This window comes from Pygoscelis adeliae, unplaced genomic scaffold, assembly GCF_000699105.1.
Source record: "Pygoscelis adeliae isolate BGI_AS28 unplaced genomic scaffold, ASM69910v1 Scaffold156, whole genome shotgun sequence".
In the NCBI taxonomy this organism is placed as follows: Eukaryota; Metazoa; Chordata; class Aves; order Sphenisciformes; family Spheniscidae; genus Pygoscelis; species Pygoscelis adeliae.
Window position 1 is genome coordinate 4,335,139 of NW_008825016.1, and position 20,705 is coordinate 4,355,843.

At 46.2% G+C, this 20,705-nt stretch overlaps 1 protein-coding gene across 1 annotated transcript in view; it reads left to right on the plus strand.

Moving 5' to 3' along the window:
- The window catches only part of GAS6 (growth arrest-specific 6), an 89,195-nt gene that overhangs the window by 5,356 nt on the left and 63,134 nt on the right, over positions 1-20,705 (plus strand). Inside the window, exon 3 of the mRNA XM_009326304.1 lies at positions 4,820-4,994. Within this exon, the coding sequence (XP_009324579.1) occupies positions 4,820-4,994 (175 nt within the window). The remainder of the gene's footprint in view (positions 1-4,819; positions 4,995-20,705) is intronic.

The window sequence follows — 20,705 nt, forward strand, 5'->3', positions numbered from 1 at the left end:
TACATTGGAGGCAGGCAGCTGCCCTGGGATCAGTGCTGGTGGCCACTGAAATTTAAGCCATGGAAGCCATAAGAAATGGTCTCTCAAAGCTGAGACCATTTTTCCTCCTTTTCAAACTCTCTGTTCTACTGAGGGAGAGAAGCAAGGCTTCCCAAGGCTTACCGTGAGATCACCTTGTTCCCAGCAGAGATAATACCTTGGTGGAAAATGCAGATTCAAACCAGTTCAAAGATCCTAATAGTTTTCACGTAGAGGAACTCCCCTCTGGATAAGAAAGTCAGTGGTCACAGAAGCAAGGACTCCCCGTCGCCCACATCCCATTGACTGGCTCAGCTGATTTCCTTCAGGGTCAGTGCAGGAGGCTGCTGCCCTGCCAGGGGCTCAGTGCTGGGCTTTTGTCTGTGTGAGTTCCTGAAGGCTGGCCAGGCAGGAGCCCTCAGCATAGCTGTCTATCTTCATATGCGCATCAAGTATGAAAGAAACACTGAAAATGAGAAGGCCATGTCTGACTGCAGCATGTAAATGCATTTATATCTTCAGCAATTGTCTTGAGAAAGGTCATTAATCTTCAGCAGATTTTATCAGGAGCAAGCTGTCTTCTGTGAAAAATTTTGTTTTTCTTTCCCCAATTCCATTACCAGATGCAACACTTAGCAAAATTCCCTCCATACCTGTGGGTTGGCAGCCATGGTGGACTGTGTTCCCCTCCATCTGCATGGCTTTTGGGTCATTTGGCAGGTTTCAAGTCTGAACCCTTTCTAAAAAAAAATATGCAGCACAGCTGATTTCCTCTGGGCTACAGTAAGAGAAGTGTCTAAAAAAGCCATCCTTCCAAATCCATATTTTTGATGTTACCACCAGTTTTGTTTTCCTGTTTAGTTTCATTTATACTCACTCAGCTCTTCTCCTTATCATGTTCAACAGAAACAGATGGTGGTCCAGGTTACGATGAGATGCTTTTAGAAAGCACCCATGTTAACTACACAGCACTTCCTCAGCACCAGACATTCATAACTAGCCCGCCTTAAAACTCTTAGTTAATTCTCAAATAAAGCCCAAGGGAGCAGCCTGCGAGGGTCACCCATGGAAAGCACCTTTGTGACTGTGGATGTGGCACCATGACTTGGTCCCTCTCAGTGACCAGATGAAGTGGTGCCACATGGACGCAAAAACCAGGAAAAAGACGTTTTAGTCAATGTAACTGTTCTCCTTCTCCCTACATGAAAACTGGACCTGGTGCATCTTCTGGCCTAGGCTGGAGAAAGCCCAAAGGTAAGAGGAGCATTTCCGTCTCCCCGGTCCCATGCCACACACCGCCATCTCACTCCTTTTATCACCGTAGAGCGGTTGGTTTGAGTTTAGACTTAGTTCAACAAGAAAATGATCTTTTGTCAGGAAAGGCCTTTCTGTCTGTCATGGTCGTTCATAAACGAGCTCGGCTGGTTTGCGTGCTTCTTGGGCTGAAATGCAGCTGAAGGCTGTGTGCAGTGTACCGCTGAAGGACGCTGCTTATAACCGTAGGAAAACAAAGTTCATAACGTGCTTTAAGCTGCATGTGTCAGCTGGTTATTTTTGCAGAACACAATATTATTTCCTACTGAGGACAGAAGCTGCTTTTTTGTCTCTCCTTCCACCTTGTGTTAATCGTGCTTTGTTGTGTTGCATCCTCGCTGCTCTCCGGCCTGTCCTCTTAGGTTCATTTTGTCCCTCTTGACAAAGAAACCAGGTTTGTGGGCCAGAGTATTTATTTGCAGCACCCTGATAGCTGTGGTTTTCTAATATCTGTACTGGTCTTGGGAGGAGAGGAAAAACTAATACCTATGGGGTGAAATCATGGCTCGGTGGAAGGCAATGGCAGTGTTCCCGACGGCTTCACTATGGCCAGAATTTCACCCCGGGAGCGCCTGGGGAACTAAATTTCTTCACCGACTCCTCTAACTGCCTGCCTTGCCACTGAACCAGGAGCCCACAGAAATGCCTGTCAGCTGCTGCCTCCGCATGGCCCCAAAAGAAAGGAGAAAGCGGTTTGGTGGCTGCTCCAGGGCTGGACTGCTCCCCTGTTTAAACCCTCAGCTATTGCTTTTGTTTCTCTTTGTCACCTAATTCATTATACCAACAGTGATGCTAACGCGGGAGGAGGGCACCTGTACCTGCTTCAGCTGGTGCAGAGGGGCCGTGGCGTGCCCGGGACCCGCCGGCTGGCTGTGCTGGCACGGAGCTGCCGGACACGGGCATGGAGCCAGGCCTGCAAAACACCCTGCTCATGTTTTCGGTCCGCCTTGCTGAATGTGCAGTCAGGAGGGTGTGTCTACAGAGATTTGCTCCCTAAATTCCTTTTTGCAGCTCTGTGTTGTCTCGAGATGCTCCCGCCTGCCAAACCCTTTAGTCCTTCTCGTGTCTGGGAGCCTGGTTTAACTAAACTTGTTAAACCTGGGGATGGTTTTGAGTCTCTGCCAGCAGCTCCAGCCCCCTGCACGTCCCCAGGAGCCGGGTTACACGCGAGTGATCCAGCTCAGCTCAGGTCTGTGGCAGGTCAGGTTTTGGCCTGAGCTGCTGGGTACACCTCCCACTGTGGTACATGACATCCAAGTCTTCAGCATCCCAGTTCTTCACCTGGGACAGTTTGTGTGAACATAAATCAAGGGACAGTTTCGGAGAGCTGATATCCTCTCTAGTCGGCTATTTTAGTACTTTTGGTAAGATTATAGCTGTTCACCGTCTTGTAGGATACGGTTTCATGATCAGCTCAAGCAAGTTTGCATGGCCGCTGAAGGCGTAAATTATTAAATTACTGTGGTACACTGGGATTGCATCCACCAAATCCACAAAGTTTATTACCCCAGCTTGAAATGACAGCAGTTACATTTTCTCTTCTGTTTATCCTTGCGTTGTGCAGCTCCAGACATCCTGTCTATTGCAGAATTTTTTGCCCTCTACTGCAAAAATCAGGATTTCACCCTTACTTGTGGCACTGGTGAGCAGAAGGACTGCTCACAAACAGGCTGTATTTTTGCAATGCCACTGAAGGGTCAGTCCCCCCAAAACAGGTTTTTCTCTCCTGGACCTGGGGCTTGTGAGGCTGAACGTCGAAGTCAGGCAGGGGACTTGCTCTGTCTACCAAAACCACGAAAAGATGAGTAGTTCCAGCAGCACAGAGAAGGGCAGGAACCGGCCCAGAGGCAAAGGGGAGAACGAGATGGCTCCCATCAGCAGCAGCCCACGCTTAGACCAATTTAAAGCAATCGGGAAACTTCACCTTCTGTCATAAACAGTCTGGGGTTTTATCACAAAAGAGATTATTTAGGAATGGGGGACTGTCCATGCCCCGGACCAGGTGATGCCCAGCCATCACCACAGCTGCAGGTTAGGACCAACACCCGTGGCTTCACTTCATACACCCATGCTTCTTGGCTGACAGGTCCTCTGTGTGGACCCACCTGCAAAGCCACCTTTAACTGTACAGGGCACTTTGGCACTTCCTGCTGGAGAACAGCTTTAGTTGGCACCTGAAACACATGCACGAGCTCGGTACCTAAATCAGGCCCACCGGGTCCCATCCTTTCCTCCCATGCTTTCTTCAGCAGATATTTTCTTACAACAGCCTCGGAGCACTGGGACACAGTGAGGTAAGAGGCAGCTTGCGTGGCTCTCTCCACTGGAAAACGTGAGGTTAAATACTGTAAGCGTTTGGCCAAAGCAAGCCAGAGTGTCCTCTGGGACCGATCCTGCCCTAGCTGAAGTCAAGGGGAACTTTGTCTGATTTTGCTGCCTGTTGTGAATTATTGTTTAAATTATTGCATCATTCTGGGATTGAATTTACCATGTCCATAAAGAGTGTATTACCCTGTGCTGGAATGGCAGCAATCATATTTTCTATTCTGTTTATTATTGCACTGGTAGGCTTTTAAAATTACAGCCTGACGTCTCTTGCGTACAGGGACTTCTTGCCATTCATTACCATAAAGTCAGGATTTCAGCCATATTTTTAGCATTGAGGATGGGAAGAATGATCACAAATCGCAGTTCAAGTCTTACCATTTAAGACTCTACCAGCCTGGACCTTGTCTACTCAAACAACATGGAAAGCAGAGATTTGTGTATAACCACCTCACCCCACTGGCTGATATCAAAGTGGGAACAACATGGGAAAAATGCTACTCATGGGGAAGGTACCTGACCAGTTTGTGACCCGACTTTGGAGTTTGGCATTTTTCTCATCTTCACCACTTTCCAGAAATGAAGCGTAAGGACTTGGAAGGGCTCATGCCCAGGACTTCCAATCCCTATATAGAAAAATGTCATGGAAAACGCGATGCAGACATTTACTCCTCTCCTGTGCTCTTGCTGAAAATTATCACATCCATGCTCCTTTAACCTCAGACATTGAAGGACCTGATCCAAAAACCTCAATGGGACGATTCAGGGGGATTTCACTTCAAAAAAGGCTCCTAGCAAGTATGTAACCTCCCTGGAAAGACTGTGTAGCAATCCATCATTTTATCTGAATGAGGTTATCCCACAGGGCACCCTGGGCTAGTGGCCCATGCTGGGCAGGACCCAAAAGCAGAGCACCTCCTGAGACTATGAATCTCCCATACAGTACCTCTGCCTGTGGATATTTAATTTTTGCGTTATTTGCTCATATTTTGGCATTGCTGCAAAAACTTTCCTGGCCTTTGGAAGGTGAAGGTGTGTACCGCACAAACAGTAAATCAATAATCTAAGCTGAGATTTGTCATGAGCAAGGCTTGTCTGCAATTGCCTCCTGGCAACCATTTAAATTAATTTCTTTTAACACTTCTGTCATTGCTCTTTACAGAGTCCAGAAAAATGCACGCGAACAGAAGATGTCGCTTTCAGCAACTTCGCACCCGACGTTACCTCCATGTGTCGGGAAAGCTTGTCACGAAAAGGCAAGAGCCAGCAGCAGATACCTGCTTCCCTTGTGTTCGACATTGCTTGGAAGCATTTTGTGGCTTCAAAGCTAAGGCCTGGTAGGCTGTCAAGGGAAAGTTAACCCTCTGAGTGGGTTATCTATGAGACTCCTACACTGGGGGAAGGGCACACAGGAACATGGGTTGAAGTGACGACACCAAGGGCATCAGGCTGTGTTTTCCTCCTCTGATCGCCAGCTCTTCTGTCTCTGGCCCACAAAGTCTCCTGGAGCCCCTGCACCTCTGAAGGTCCGGTGCCTTTCAGTGTGCTGTGGGCAGCAGGAGATGTGTGTGTGTGTATGTTTGCGTGCATGTGTCCTTCCAACCTCAGCAAGACCTCCAGTTTACACTCGTTTTGTCTCTGCGTGGCCAGCCCTGCATCCCGCGCTGCAGCTGCACCAGCCCCACTTGCACACCTCGCTGCCCTGGCTCCCGGCAGCTGGTTTCAGTGGCCAGCCCAGGAGCGTGCACACCCTGGAGGCATGCCACCAACCCAACGCGTCCCACCCACTTCTAGCTGGCAGCAGTGGCAGGACTCATGGGAGACACCGCTGCTCACCAGCATGTCCTGGTGCACTTTAGGGATGACGGTAGTTTGACTTCGTGATTTGGAAACACTGCTGCTCAGTGCTTGGGACCTCAGAGGTTGCTGCCCCCGATCCCAAGAAGCACCAAGCATCAAGGGGAGTGGGTAACATAAGAAGCAGGTGGGCATCAGTCCCTAACTGATGTGGACAACACCAGGCACTTGCCGGATAACTCTTTCCTGGTGGATCAGTGCTCACAGCACCAAGCACGGCACAGGTGGAGAAGGAGCAGGCATCCAGACTTAGTAAAAGAGGATGTTTCCTGACAGATATAAAGCTCAGGCTCAGCAAATGTATTGATTTTCAGTTTCTGTGGTTACGGACAAAGTTTCTTCACATGATCACATCAACTCAAGCATGCAAGTCTTTCCAGGAAGGGTTTCATGCTGACATTTTTGGCTCCTTCAAAGAGAAAGCTAGTTGGGTTCAAGCTCCCCCAGAATAGAAAGGTTTTTGTATATGGGACTTCAAATCAAAATTGCTGTTTTCACTCCACTTCACAGTTCAGTCTGGCAGGGATCTACCAGATCTGTGGCCTTTTGAGCTTTGTTCCTTTAAAAATCGAGCTCACCACAGTCAAGCAAATACTCATTCAAACTGCACTTTGATGAGTTGCAAAAGAAGTGAAGTTGTGGAAGGAAAACCTCGAGCACAAAGAGCATTCGAGTACAAGGTAGTTTCCAAAAGTCTCTTACAACAGGATGAGCCAAACTGGAAAATTGCGATGTAGTTTTCTATTGACTGCCACCCAAGCTCAGCACTGTTTAGGCCACAGCTTTTAATCTGGCCCATCTTCACTTATTACTCTTGAAAAATAAAGTAAAGCATTCTAAGAGAGTTTTAAAATAGCTCAAGTGCGACTCAAATCCAGCTAAAGCATGTCATTTTAAGCTTAAAGAAAATGGTTTATCCTTAATTTGCCCTGCAATGTTCAAATCCACAAAATGAGGTGCTATTCGCACCACCAGCCTGGCGTGACTCTTCTGGGCTGGGGCCAGAAGCAGATCCAGATTTCCATGGGTGGAGGCAGGGCCCAGTATTTCATGTCTTCAGTGTTTGCGCGGAGGCCAAGGGGAAGCGTGAAGGGAGCAATCTGCAGTTGCATCTCCGTTTGAGAGACGCTGAGAGCAGCGAGGAGGCGGGCAGCCTACCCAGAGGGGCAGGGATGGCAGCATGGCATGGATAAGGCATATTGCCCAGCCTCGTGATGCCCACCAACTTCTTTTCAGCAATACTGGGCAGCCCTGCCCCTGTGAGGCTCTCCATGGATTTGCACGGCTGTTGGGACAAGATTACTTTCTCCCATTAGCGTTACTTTTCACCTCTCCTTTTCTCAGTACCTTAGAAGGAATTGTGCTAATGTCTTTATCCACTCCTCTTTTTTTTTTTTTTTTAGGTGTAAATTCTTCCTTTTCCCCTCCTTTCCTCTCCTCTTGAAGACAAATAAACCCTCTTTTTGCTGCAGCAGCATTTAGTGCTGGCTTTTTGCTACACTTCAGCATGGTGTCACACAACCCCGAAGGGCAGGTGACGGCACCTGTTCTGCAGATGTACGGCCAGGTGTGTGGCTCAAGGACACCCTGGTGCAGCTTTATGATGCACTTAAGCTATAACCTCTCTCTATATATATACATTTGTATAGAATCTGTATGGTGACCAAAGGAGGGACCTTAATGCCCCCTCTAGTCCCCAGCCATTTGAACACCCTTCTTTCACTCATCTCCTGCCACATGCCAGCTGTGGTGTTAGAAACATTGGTGCTGGCACTAAAGAAAGGGGAAAATCCCATATGGCCAGAGGTAAAGGAGCAGGTAGGGGGCTGTCTTTTGACTGCCTGTGGACTTAGGCTGGCCTGAGGCAGCCCTGGCAGGGCAGCACAGGTCAGGATAGACCTACAGCTCTGCAGTGCCCCGGATAGCCACAGGACCTCCTTCCCCAGCACCCCGCTCCCATGGATGTCATGGGTAATGTGGTGGAGACGGACACCAGCAGTAAATCTGGCTGTAGCCTCAGCGCTGCATGGACAGCCTCTCCTCACAGCACCCCGACACTACCCTCAGCTGCCTTAGACCAAGCCATTGCAGTGTAGCTACTTTAAACCGGGATGTCTGCAGTCCACTGGCAGAAGGTTGGATGTAGTGCTAATTTCAGAAACAGGAAGATATTTAATGAATTATGACTCTTTTCCCTCAAAAGCAAGTATCAGTGTTCGGAATAGCTGTGAGAAGGCAAGCTGTAAACATCCCCCAAGCAGCCTGGCACAGGGGGCATAGAGGCAATCGCTGTGATGCTCTGGTTAGCAAACGTGGCTAATCACTCTCATATTTTTCCTCCAGGCATAGACAGCCCAGAGATTCCCATAAAGACTCTGTTTTACAGTCTCCCTGAAGGGTAATTAGCAGCAATAAAAATATTTTCAAAATTGCTGGCTGGTTAATAGCATGCACAACATAGGAGAGCTTTGAGTCCCAGCATCGGCGATGATGAGGCATGAAATGCCTCCAAACCCATGAGTAGTTCAAAAACAAAAGCCTGTGTTTTGCCTCTCCATCATACAGCAGCAGCAGTCTGGGACATGCAGGGGAGGCATTGCTTCAGGCAGGACAGAAACATAAAACCCAAATATTGTGTTTAACCACTATCCAAGTAAAAGAAAAAGAAATCTCCCTTGTGGAAACTGAATTCAGAGCTGTGTTCCTACGCAGAGATGGCTGGAGCCAGCAGGAGACGTCATTTTGCATCTTCACTTACTTGAGGAGATTTGCAAGGGGAAGAAGCTCAGTGTGATTGTGTTTTACTGATCAAGCTCGTGTCCTCTCCTGAACCCCTTAATTGCCTCTTCATGTTCAAACTCCAAAGTGTTCCTGCTCTCCTCAGAGGTTCCTTCAATGAGCCAGAAGGGAAAGGCTTGAAAGCGGTGCGAGGTGAAGGACGTGCCATGGGCTCTCTGCTGAGCCTTACAGCTTGCAAAGCTCCCAGCCAACCTACAGCCCCGCGCCTGTGCTGCTCAGAACTCACTGCCTTCAGCTCTTGGGGACAACACGTTTTTCCTTCCAAACTGATTGAAAGAAAGAGCAAAAGGCAACCCCATGAACCATACAGTAACCAAGGATCTGGGGCTGGCAGAAACGAATGTGCAAGAGTCAAGAGAGAGGGCAAGTGGTGAACTCACCCGAGCTCCAGGTGAGCCCTTCTCATTGCCCTTTCCAGTGATTTTGGGCCTCGCGCCTGACAAAGCAGACAGCTTTGAAACGGTTTCCTACATGTTATAGACAGCACATTATCGCTGTCACCCTGACAGTGAAGGTGACTGTAACATGCGAGTGTTGTGACTGATAGTGAAACAGACTTTATTTTTAAAGGGTTACACCAAGATCTTTTCCCTTTAATGTTGTTTTAAACTACAAAATGTTTTCAAATAGGTACATTAACAGTCGGACATGACCAATACATGAGTATTCGTTAATTGGGACTTGGTAGGCTGGTCAGTCGTACATCCTCTGGAATCAAAGTCCATGTGAGAAATCACTGGAGCGGTACAATAATCGTCTGCTATAATTCAATTGAAGCATCACATAATGTTATGCTTAAAGACCTTTTGCTCTGGATACTTCTTTACTGCATTGTTCTTCACATCTGTCAATGTCACACATATATGGAAAAAAGAGGTTTCAACTTGTAATTCAGAAATAAGTTGCAAATTTTCTGTGATTAGAAAATATTTGTCCATAAAATCATCATCAAGATTATCCTCCTTTCACTAACAAGTATCTCATTGTAAAACTGACTTCTGGAATGGCTCAGAAGGATATTGTGAATCTTTTAATAAAATAATATGCATAAACACACAGTCTTGAGTTCCTGCCTGTGTCCTGTACGAATAAAAGACTTCATTTAAATTCCTTCCATTAGTGGCAAGAGCTAGTTTTAAAAAGGGTGCTTTTTTTTAACCTGTTCTATTAATAGTATTCAATATTAAATTACCCCCAAAGACCGCAAAATTATAGAGGAGATTTTTTTTCGGAACAGATACAATGCCTAAATAATTTTCACAAGAGTGCTCTGGATGAAAATAAATTTCCACAAGGAAAATATTTAGACAAATGAATTAGTCTGAGTTACTTGGTTTAAATTCCAAAATAGTATTCCTACTCAAGTACTTTAAGAGCTTTGATGGGTTTCTGGTTGGCATTAAATGCAAAACATCAAATGGGTTGTGAATGGAAGTGGGTGGAACAGGTTTTGATCATTGACTGCGAGGCTGCTACCTTTCTTTGGCTCATTATTGATTGGCAAGATTTACTTCTACAGAGACATTTATGACAGTGGATCAAATCTTGCTTTACTGAGCTGACACTATGACATCTAGCTATAACAAACACATTTCACATGTTTTGGGTTTGAAGTGTTTCTAGCCCTAACCTGTCCTGGCACTGGAAGAGGCTGGACCTGACACTGGAGAGAAAGAGCTTTCCTTGGAACCACCAAGAGTGTGTCCACCACTGTCCTTCGCACAGTGCATAACCACAGAAGATGCAAGCTTATGGGGTCTGTGGCAAGGATATTGGGGATTTAAGGACCTTGAGGAGCCCTTAGCAGCCAGGCAGCTTTGGACACTCAAAGAGGGACATGCTCTGAGCTCTCCCCTCCCTCCTCTGTGCTGCTCTCCAGCCGAGCGTTGCACGTACGGGGCTAATGCAGTGTGCAAGAGTATTTGGAGAAATCAGACGTCTGTTTGATGAGGGATCAAAACATAATAAATGGAGGTAAGTCAAGAAGTGTTGCCAGAAGGACCCGAGAACACACTGTTATTAAATACAAACTATCACCAAAGCTCTGCAATGGCTGGTAGGCTCGTATGACGAGAAAGTAGTTGCTACTTGGTAATATCAGAGCTTGGAAGCTATCGGATGATGGCCTGTTTTTCCAAAGGTTTTTCTCATTGAGGTGTGCAAGCCATTCTCATAAAGCTAATAGCTGCAGGCCAGCTCGGAGTCCTGGGAGCCAGATCCCACTCTAATTCCTTGCGATTCTAACGTGAAAGAACAAAGGGCTATATCCTGCCATTGATACTTTTTCAGGCCTCTTAATGGACATAGCTTGGAGACCCAGATATAGATCAATGGCAGGATACAGTCATAATGACCCATACTGAGCCAAAAGAATGGTATCTTCCTATTTCAGCTTAATATGACATAGCACTTGCTTATAATGGAGACCAGATTATTCTCTTGAACCAGTTGTCAAAGTATCTGTTGCAACCTGATGAAGGAATGCTTAAACAGCAAATCCCAAACCTAACACTTCAATAAATCTAGCAAATTTGCTATACTATACCACACTGAGAAGACTCTGCAGATCCTTTTAGTTGAGCCTTTGCAGGTAGAGTATCTTGACTGAGACCACGGCTGGAGTTGTTACCAATAACATGAGCCACCTTGAAAGACGGTGGATGATGATGCTTCTCTACAGCACTCGGTACCAACATTGCCATGTCTTTCAGTTTATGCAGGCCAACATCTGTGTGATGAAACTGTATTTTAGAGCTCACTAGCTACCTATCCAGTCACTGAATATTTAGCCTTTCTTTATAGTGTGTGCATTACTGCATGGATCAGTAAAAAAAAATCAGCCACAGAGGCTTCAGCTGAACAATATTTTTAGAAGGTAGTTTATTCTTCTACCAGTGGTTATTAGTCCAAACAACTCATGACAGCTTAATTTCTCTTTAAACTTTTTCTCCCTCACAGTCGGAGGTAGCATTTCAAAATATCTGGAAGGGTGCTGTTTGTTTTTCTTCCCAAAATCTCCACAAAGATGTTGTGGATAACCGCAAGAGTATCATCCACATTCCTTTATGGTAGTACATGGGGATATGATTTATTCAAAACCGGAGTGTACTTTAAACACACGCCAAGCCAAAGCGCATCGAGTCCCAGAACGGAGCCCTGGAGATTCCACCTAGTCTGTTGACAAACCTGGCTCGGAAAAGCAACCTCTACGCTGTCCAAGAGTAACAGGGTATATGACAGTGCTGCTAAAAACCTAGGATGCTAACGCGAACCAACCAGGCCATCTGGGGCTGTTTAGCTGTTCTTGCTGTGTGATACCATAACTTGGCGTGAAGGGCTGGAGCCTCCAGCAAAATCAGACATGACAAAATCTTCTGAGCTGAGTCAGAAACAATAATCATTCTTTTCGCTGCAAAGAAGCAGAAGTCAGTGACTTTTGCGTATCTGAGAGCAGTGTGACAGATAGGAGTGGCTGGGCAGCAGTGCCTTTTGCCTACTGATCACCTTGAAAATGTGAAAATGCTGAGAAAAGAAGGGCTCATTAGGCTTTATTGCACAGTAAACATTTACAGTGTTGATTCTTGTTCCAGCGAATGAGGCCACATCTACATAGACAATGACAGCCAGCTACTGAAGCAGCCATCAGTCAGGATGGGCCCTCACCTCCTCTGCTGCTCTTCAGGCATGCGGTGTCCCTGTCACGCAGGCCTGCCCTCTCCCAGGAGAAGCTGGCGAAGATGAAGTTGCCCTGAGATGAGATACATAACATCACAATTTTTCAGTCTTTTCCCCTTATTGAGGCAATCTGTGAATTAGGAAGAGTCTTTCAGTGTATGTCTTGGAGAGAAATAACTGTTCCTCCTGCTTGCTGGGATGGGACAAACTTGATCCTGGTGTGACACAGAGAAACGGGGAGTGGGAGCCCAGCTGCTGTAGCTACAGATCAATGGGTGCACACCTGGGGTTGTCTTCCCCCCACCAGTGGCACTGCATAAACAGAAATATCAGTGGCGTTAGCAGGGGCGGAAACGTGGGGACCGGACTCCCAGCATAATGCAGTCTCCAGCACATGAGATGATAGTTCCTGTAAACTGGGTCTGCTGCAATGGTCTGTGCCCGAGGGAATAACGATGTTTGAGATTACACAATGAGGTAGCCTGAGGTAAAGCTGAACATGCTTTTTACTGCGTCGCTAAAAGATAAGGGTTGGGAACCTCAGGAGAAAACAGAGTGGAGCTGAACTCTTACACGTTCAGCTGTGCATAGCTGGCAGCTGCCACCCTCCTGGGAAGAGCAGACCTAAATCTTCCTTTATGTATTGCTTCTCTAAAACTTTTGTGAATGCTCCCTGTAAACATTGCCCCATAAACGCTGTCATTTAAGAATAACTTTTACGATAGGCTTAAAAGTAGGTGAGTTCAGGACAGCTTGTGGCAACAGTAGAAGACTGGTACTCAGAAGATGTCTGGGTCCTGCCCCAGCCTCTCTGCAGGTTGTTTCTCTGCTGCCTCACACCTTGCGAGGCTGCCAACTTCCCCGGCACCTGGGGCGTAGGGGTGATGTTCTGGTTTGGTAACATTTTTAGCCTCAGCTCTGTGGGATGCACATGACTACCTGCAATGCAAAGACAATGATGCCTCAAGCCATTTTGGTTTTTGTATTTTTTTGCAGCTGACATCCTCATGTCACAAAGCCCCAGGCTTGCATAGGCTGAACTGTGCAAAAATTCAAGCAGTGACCTAAACTTTGTGACTTAGGACTGCTTGGTGGTGGTGGAAGGGAAAACAAGAATGTGCGATTCTGTGATTGCTGAGAGAGACATGCTCCTGTAGCCACAGTTTGCTTTTGAATCTGAGGAGTTACTGAGAAATTTAGCCAGCCTGGAAAGTAATAGGAGGGAAAAAAGTCCCAGAAAGAACCTAAGCCGGTTCTGGGAGCAGGAGAGCCAACAAAGTCTGGTTTCTTACGTTTTTTTTTCTGTTTGGTGACCTTCTGCATCCTACTGCAATAACCCCAGCCAATGTCCCAGCCTCAGCCCCAGCCTTTTCTTTGATTTTGTTTTATTTTTATGGCTATGCTTATCGCATATCCCATGTACAATTGAACTCATATGGCATTATTTCCAAAAAAGAAACACACAAAGCCCAAGAAGAGGGAAGAGAACCATAACTCTCAAATTAAAACAGCCAAAGAAATATCCCTGTGTCTTTCCCAGGACTCCCAACCTCTTCCCAGTTCCTTCGCATGTCACCTGTACCTGCTCATGTCATCCCGCCAGCTGTGCTGCCCGACACCATACACACCCTGGCTGCCGCAACATGGGGCTGGTAAGGATGGAGCTCTCTCTGGTTTCCCTTTCACAATAGCTTTTATTTGAATTTTCCTCCCCTAAATGGCTGCTGATTTTGTAAGCATGTGGTATCTTCGAAATTGCTACCTGCAGTCTTGCCTACCCCAAATTGGCAGGACGCGCGTGTGTCAAAATTTGTTTGAAAGGAGGTTAAAGACAGAGGCAGGCACTATGGCTGCACAGGTCACATTGCATTTGGAAATTAGGCTAATATGTACTTTAGTTTTTGTGTGCACAGGAGCTTTTGTCTTTAAATAACTGCTGTTCCAGAACTCTGTTTTCATTGGCTGCTTTAATGATAGCATTGCAGATTTTTCTTCCCTTGTTTGACTCCTTCACTTACTATACTTTGCTGGATTTCCTCAAGCACGCAGGAGTGTGTTAGCTGCAAAATGACTGTCTATGAATGATCCTTCGTTTGTAAACCTGTCTCATCACTAAGGGCTGAACTGTAGGATACATGCAGAGTTGGACTGCTGCAGGTTTACTCAGAGAAGGCAATTTCTTTTTAGAGCTCTTTGGTACAGGGCTATACATCTGACACCACAAGCAGAAAATGCAACAAGCCAATTCAAACCACGTCTACTTCCATCTAAATTGTGCAGCTCCTGCAGAGTGAATGCGGTCCAATCTGAGCTGGAGAATGGTGATTGGTGAGAGGCCATGACCTATTTATTTTCTTCACAGAGAAGTAAAGAGTGTAAATATCACGCTCTGTGCTGCGGATGCGCCATCAAGACAGATGCAGACTGAGAGAAAAGATCTCCCCTTTAACTGCCATGAAATCTGTGGAACAGGATCAGATCGTGAGATCAAAAACTGCACTCAGCCTTATAAACTGAAGGTTAACACAAGGCGAAATCCCAGAGGCATGAGCCCCGAAAGAAATTAGAATAGAATAGACTATTTCAGTTGGAACAGACCTACAACGATCATCTAGTCCAACTGCCTGACCACTTCAGGGCTGACCAAAGGTTAAAGCATGTTATTAAGGGCATCGTCCAAATGCCTCTGAAACACTGACAGGCTTGGGGCATCGACCGCTTCTCTAGGAAGCCTGTTCCAGTGTTTGACCACCCTTTCAGTAAAGAAATGCTTCCTAATGTCCAGCCTAAACCTCCCCTGGTGCAGCTTTGAGCCATTCCCACATGTCCTATCACTGGGTACCAAGGAGAAGAGATCAGCACCTCCCTCTCCACTTCCCCTCCTCAGGAAGCTGTAGAGAGCAGGAAAGCAGCAAAGACACGGTGCAGAAACAAGTGACTTGGATACAAGCTTTTAAAGTGCTGCAGTAGCAGAAATACGAGCCAGGCATTGGTGTCCCTCGAACATGCTTGTCTAAGAATTGGGATGTAGCTCCCCTCCTCTGTGAAATGACTCTGCAACAACAGGTTCAGTTGAGGCATTTCACGATTACATTGGGCTGACTGAGAAAGTGGCTAAGAAGAGTCACTCCCTGTGGTGACAGGGCTTGCCAGCATGACTTTTGGGGCAAGATCATCATCATAATATGCAGCGTGGTTAAATGACAGCAGTGAGAGAAACAGCTGCTGTTTAGACACTGCAAACGCTTGTGAAGAAAAGCAATGACTTTTTATGTTTCCTGCCTGATAATGAGATACAACTGCGCCTCTGAAATGGAGTCTGACACCTAGAGCCAGAGGGGTCGGGGTAATCTCCTGCCAGTGCAGTCCTTCAGGTGGTGGGATACTGTCCCAACAACCCCACGGCTGAAGAAATTGAAAGCGGAACAATATCCTGTGTTAGCCTGGAAGATGGGCAGAAGGAGAGCCTGACTGGTCTTTCTAATCTGTAATTATTGTCCTAACATTACGTGGAAGGATAGTCCCACAATATGAATTTTATGGTGCTAGTTTCAGCCAAAATATGTGTTGCAGGTCCCACTCTTTTGGAGGCATGAAACAACCTCTGCTTATAAATTCCTCTGCCGTTGCAGCATTGTCGCCAGGACTGAAAGTGATTTCTGCTGACATACCCAGTTAAGTCATCCTGAACCATGTTTGTCTGGGTCAGTGGTTTAACTTCTTTCCCTCAGGCTAGGCACGTGTGTGCTCCTCTTCCTGTGTCTTGTACAGCAAATAATCATGAAATTAGCCATCCAGCCTTTCAGACACATGCATGGCACACAGGCATCACAGGCAAAGCACTGTCTTGCCAAATATTGCAACACAGAGTAGCGAACTATCTTGGATTCCCAAAACTTAAATACTGTATGTTTCAGCAGGGTGCTTGAACTGCAGGATGAAAAGAAAACGTGGCCATTAACCCAACTCCATGCACATGACAGAGCTCACTGTTTTCTTTAAAAAGCCAGATGAAAGCATTCAAAGGGAATTAGGGTGTTTGGATCCCTAAATGCCATGAACATGCCATGAAAACAATTGCTGTGGAGACTGTGGATGCTCAGCTCTTCCGGAGAAGCAGCACTTGGAGGATAGTTCTTCACAGCTAAACTAACGAGGGCCATGTACCAAGGCCAAGGAGCACTGAAGGGCTCATGTCACGTTTGTGCTGCTTAGGGCTCTTCTAGGTCAGGCTCATGCCGCAGAGAGCTGTGCAGAGCAGTCCAAAACACAGCTAAACATGAAGCGTGCAGGCAATCAGATGTCCAGGGCTCTAGCTGACTCCCCAGCCCTTTTCTCGTGAGCAGAATAGATGTTATTCCCATAACATCTCACGCTGAAGACTCCGAAAGTGAGAAGCTAAAACCACAAGATCCTGTCAGGAAAAAAAAAAGAGGTGTTGGTGCTTATAGCGTTTTTAAGAGTACGGCAGCCTTCCCACCTGACAGCAGAGGTTGAGCTAAACAGGACTTGCCACTGAAGCCTGAAAGTTGTCTGTGTGTTTCATTTGTGGACGTGCCTTTTTGTTCAAATGGAATTTGGACAGTGTTTTGCACTGAGTGGTTTCCAGAAAATCTTGTTCTTCATCCTGCTGGAATTTTTAAGGAGATATTTGCCCAGGCTGTCCACATGAGTGTCTCTTGTAATGTTTGATCCCTCGGAGAACAATCATGGATGAAATCGCAAAAAATATTGTGCAACTCTGTTTTTCTCAATTAGGAGCTTGGAAATAACAAATATACTGGAATGTGGTTCCAGTCCATTCCCTTCTTTATTTGACCTCCTATCAAGAAGAAATAATATATTCTTCTTCTGGAATAGGAGCTGTGTCAGCCAGTATATTGGCACATCTGTGAAATGTACAGGCTTACTTCAAAACAACATCTTCTTTTGGAAAGGAAATTGCACTGAATCTCTTCTTAAGTCATTGGCTAACCATGCAACAACAGGACGGGAGTTTGTCCTGCTTTTCACCAGATCTCTGCAGTCCTCAACCAGCTGAAGCCTTTTCAGCGCGCTCCCCTTTGATGGCTAAGTGGGTTACAGCATCCCTATCCCTTCGCTCCAGCAAAGCCAGCCCTCCACCTCAGCTCCCAGCCAACCTCTTTTCACAGCCTCCTTGACCATCAAGAGCCATGTACCTCCATCAGCCCCTTGCCCTCCAAGTGCCCACGCAAGGACCATGCTGTCCACCAGCCCTGGGACCCTTTGGGGAACCAGCCCTCCTCCCACCCACCCCTTCCCTACAGCTGGGATCTGCTGCTGCCACTGTGAACCCCAGAGCCCGTGTGGCCTATGGCCATAGTCAGACACTTCTGTGGGCAGGAGGAGCCACCCCACTTGCCTCCTTCTCAGCCGCATGATTGGGTTGCAGCTCCTGCAGTCTTCTCCTCACCTCCAAGTTTGCTGAGAGCAGAGGGGGAAGGCCAGGAAAAGGGGGTACAGCCAAAGAGTCCTCCTATGGCTGCTTGCACCTTCTCCTAGCAGGCATTTCGCGGCTCCCGCATCCACATGAGGCCCCATTGCTGCACATGGGAGCACTGGCGAAGGCCACAGTGGTTCCCTCCTTGGACAGCTTGGCAAGCTCACCATCTTCACAGGCACCCCCCACCACAGCCACACGCACAGCAGCCCCCTCGGATCTGCACAAAACATCTCCCGCGCTGCATTCACCTTTTCCTACTGGCAGCACATCATTTCGGACCTACGCTTCCTCCTCGCTTTCCTTTTGCCTCTGAGGAAACTCGTTCCCTGAGTCAAATGGCAGGAAGAAATAAATCGCCGAGACGTTTGTACCATCGCAGGGGGATTCCTTGTTTGTCTGCAAGGATGCGCAGGCAGTCGCTGCCGAGGTATCTCAGGAATGGCCGTGGAGAGAGACGAGGGCTGGAAAGGAGGTGGGAGGACTATGTCTAGACAAGCAACAGATTATGGTGTTTGGCTTGCTGATTTTGCAATTGTCTTCCTAAAGGCCTGGCAGGACTCTGTACTGGGTTTTTTGAAAGCTGATAGAGGCCATATTTAGCCTACAGCTGTTTTTTCCAATGCTCAGTTTGCTTTTAAAACATCACCAACTAACAACTCATTTAATCTTTTGTGAAGTCTCCCCCTCCTCCTATTAAAAACCTATTCTCCAAACACCACAGTGCTGCTTCTAATCAAACTGGGAAAATGTTCGTGTTGCTAATATTTTTTTTTCTGTTCAATAGTGGAATAGAAATTGTGCCTGCGTAAGGTAAGATTTTAAAATAAATCTGAATAGACAACCCATATATACAGCCAACATGTTCATAGACTCCTGGGTTCTCAGGAAAGGCAATTTCATAATCAGCCTGATCTCCAAACAGGCAAAATCCTGCCTACAGTTCATTACAGGGCTATTTTGAAAACACTGACTGCTTCTGGAGAAACCTGTGTGTTAGCAGAAGAAAATGGAGGTGAAATAACCAAGAGAAGAACCACAAGCTGCCTATTTGCACAATTCATCCACGCTAATCAGCCTCTCGATTTGCCCAGCGTATAGGAGCTGATGTAACTGCCCTGAAATCCACTACAATATGTAACTGAAACCTGCTGCAAGACTGGGCTTTTCTTACCGAGCGCTTGCTTACTGTAACTAACAGTGAAGTTTCAAAATTTTACAAGTGTGTTTTATGGCTTGTCCTGTATAGTAAGTAAAATGCTGAAAAACTGGCTTTCTCCTCAGGTTTGTTGTTTTTGTAATGATTCCAATAACTACCACACCACTGAATATCTCTTAATATGCTTGCACAGACTTGAAAATTTATGATGAACAGATGGATTTAGAGAAAAAGTACAACGGCAGTACCTCAGCCTTGTCTTTCCATGTTCAGCTGCATGCTTTTTTATTATTATCCTCTCTATGCTTTTTTTCCAACCACCCAGCTGTATGTTCCTAAAAAAACACACATTCTTTTCAACTTGGAACCATGTAAGTGTAGCAAGTCACCTAAATAGGAATATATAGGTCACGATATTACATGACTTAGTAAGCTCTGATTCAGTGATTTACGCTCTTTTTCAGTTACTTCATCGCCACTAGCTGCTGTTGAAGGAGCCAAAATGAATACAAATTATTATGGTTTGAAATAACAAAAAGGAAAGTTTTTTTTAATGACTTAAATATCTAATTTAGGTTCATTTTCTAAGATATTATTCCCATTTATTTTCAGAATATGTTATGTTTATTTTACTTTTGTTAAGTCGAATGAATGGGCTAGACTCACTTGCTACCAAGGGGACTATTCAGTACTACCATCAGTTCCATTAAAATCAGAAATAGGCTTGAAGTGACTTGCAGAAGGGAGCACTTTGGTGTACAATAAAACACCATAATTCTGCCGACTCTGATGCACATGAGCAGGCTATGTCCCTTTTCAGGGGTACAAAATACATATTATACTGGCTGTGACTTGCTACAGTGCCCCTAAGTATTGCCTGCTGAGACATTAGCTGTGACAGGCCTAGTTTGGAGGGGACAGTAAATCATGAAGTTGTGATTGGCAGGGGTGGTTTAAGGACAAGCAGCCACACTCTTTGCATTTTTAAACCTTTCTACTCCAAAACTAACCTTGACCTGGGATGAGAGACCTCTGTATTTTCCAGGGCTCCCTCCAGGAGCAACCCTGCAGCCCCCAGAGCACCGGTGGGAATGGCACGGCGGGCAGGAGGGGCGGGGTGGGCTGGGACAGGGTCCGGTGCAGGGGCTGCCATCAGGGACCACAGCGCTTCCCGCATCCGCTGCCATCCTTTGCAGAGGAGAGTGCAGGACTTCACATCTTCCAGCAGACCAGCTTTGGTACGTGAGAGGGAAGAGCTGTCCAGTAGGTTCTTATTCAATGTATATATTGTTCAGCCAATTGACTGAGTGGATCGAATACAAAACAGCTTCCAAACACACTGAGAGATCACCCAACTTTGCTTTCACCGAAGTCGGCAAGAATTTTGCCACTGATTTTACTGGAGCAGAGGGATACAAATACTGCAGGACTTTGAAATCCTTCCCATATGTTGTACCCTCTAACTCTTCCTAGCACAGGCTGCAATTTGAAAGCCAGATGTAATTAAATAACATCTAGCCATTAGGAATTTAGGTGTTTTGGCAAATGCTAAATGATTATACACAGTGTGCTTTGACAAAATGGTTAGCTCTGAGGAGGTACAGATGAAGGGATGCCTATGGGCATCAGCACTTGCTCTGCTTCTTCATCCCCATTGTACATCGTTGTACACCTGCCTACTGGAAAGTGGGTTGAGACCATCTTGCTTATTTTGCACAATTTGCTCAATTCAACTACTGAAAAACTTTCCATTTATTTCTGACTGGCTTTGAATTGGCAATCTCATTTACTCATGAAAGGCTTTACAGCCAGACACAACCCAGCAATTTATAAGTCTCAGAAAAAAAACAAGGACAAAAATATAACTTAGGACAAATTTTTCAAGGACAGGTCATGCCAAAATACGGCAATGTCCTTCCAAGAGAAGGAAATTGGAGGGAAGAGGGGCCCAAGAAAGCTGGGTAATATTCAAGGATCACCTCCTTCAAGCTCAGGAGTGATGCATCCCAACAAAGAGGAAGTCAGGCAAAAACACCAGCAGGCCTGCATGGATGAACAAGGAGCTCCTGGACAAACTCCAACACAAAAAGGAAGCCT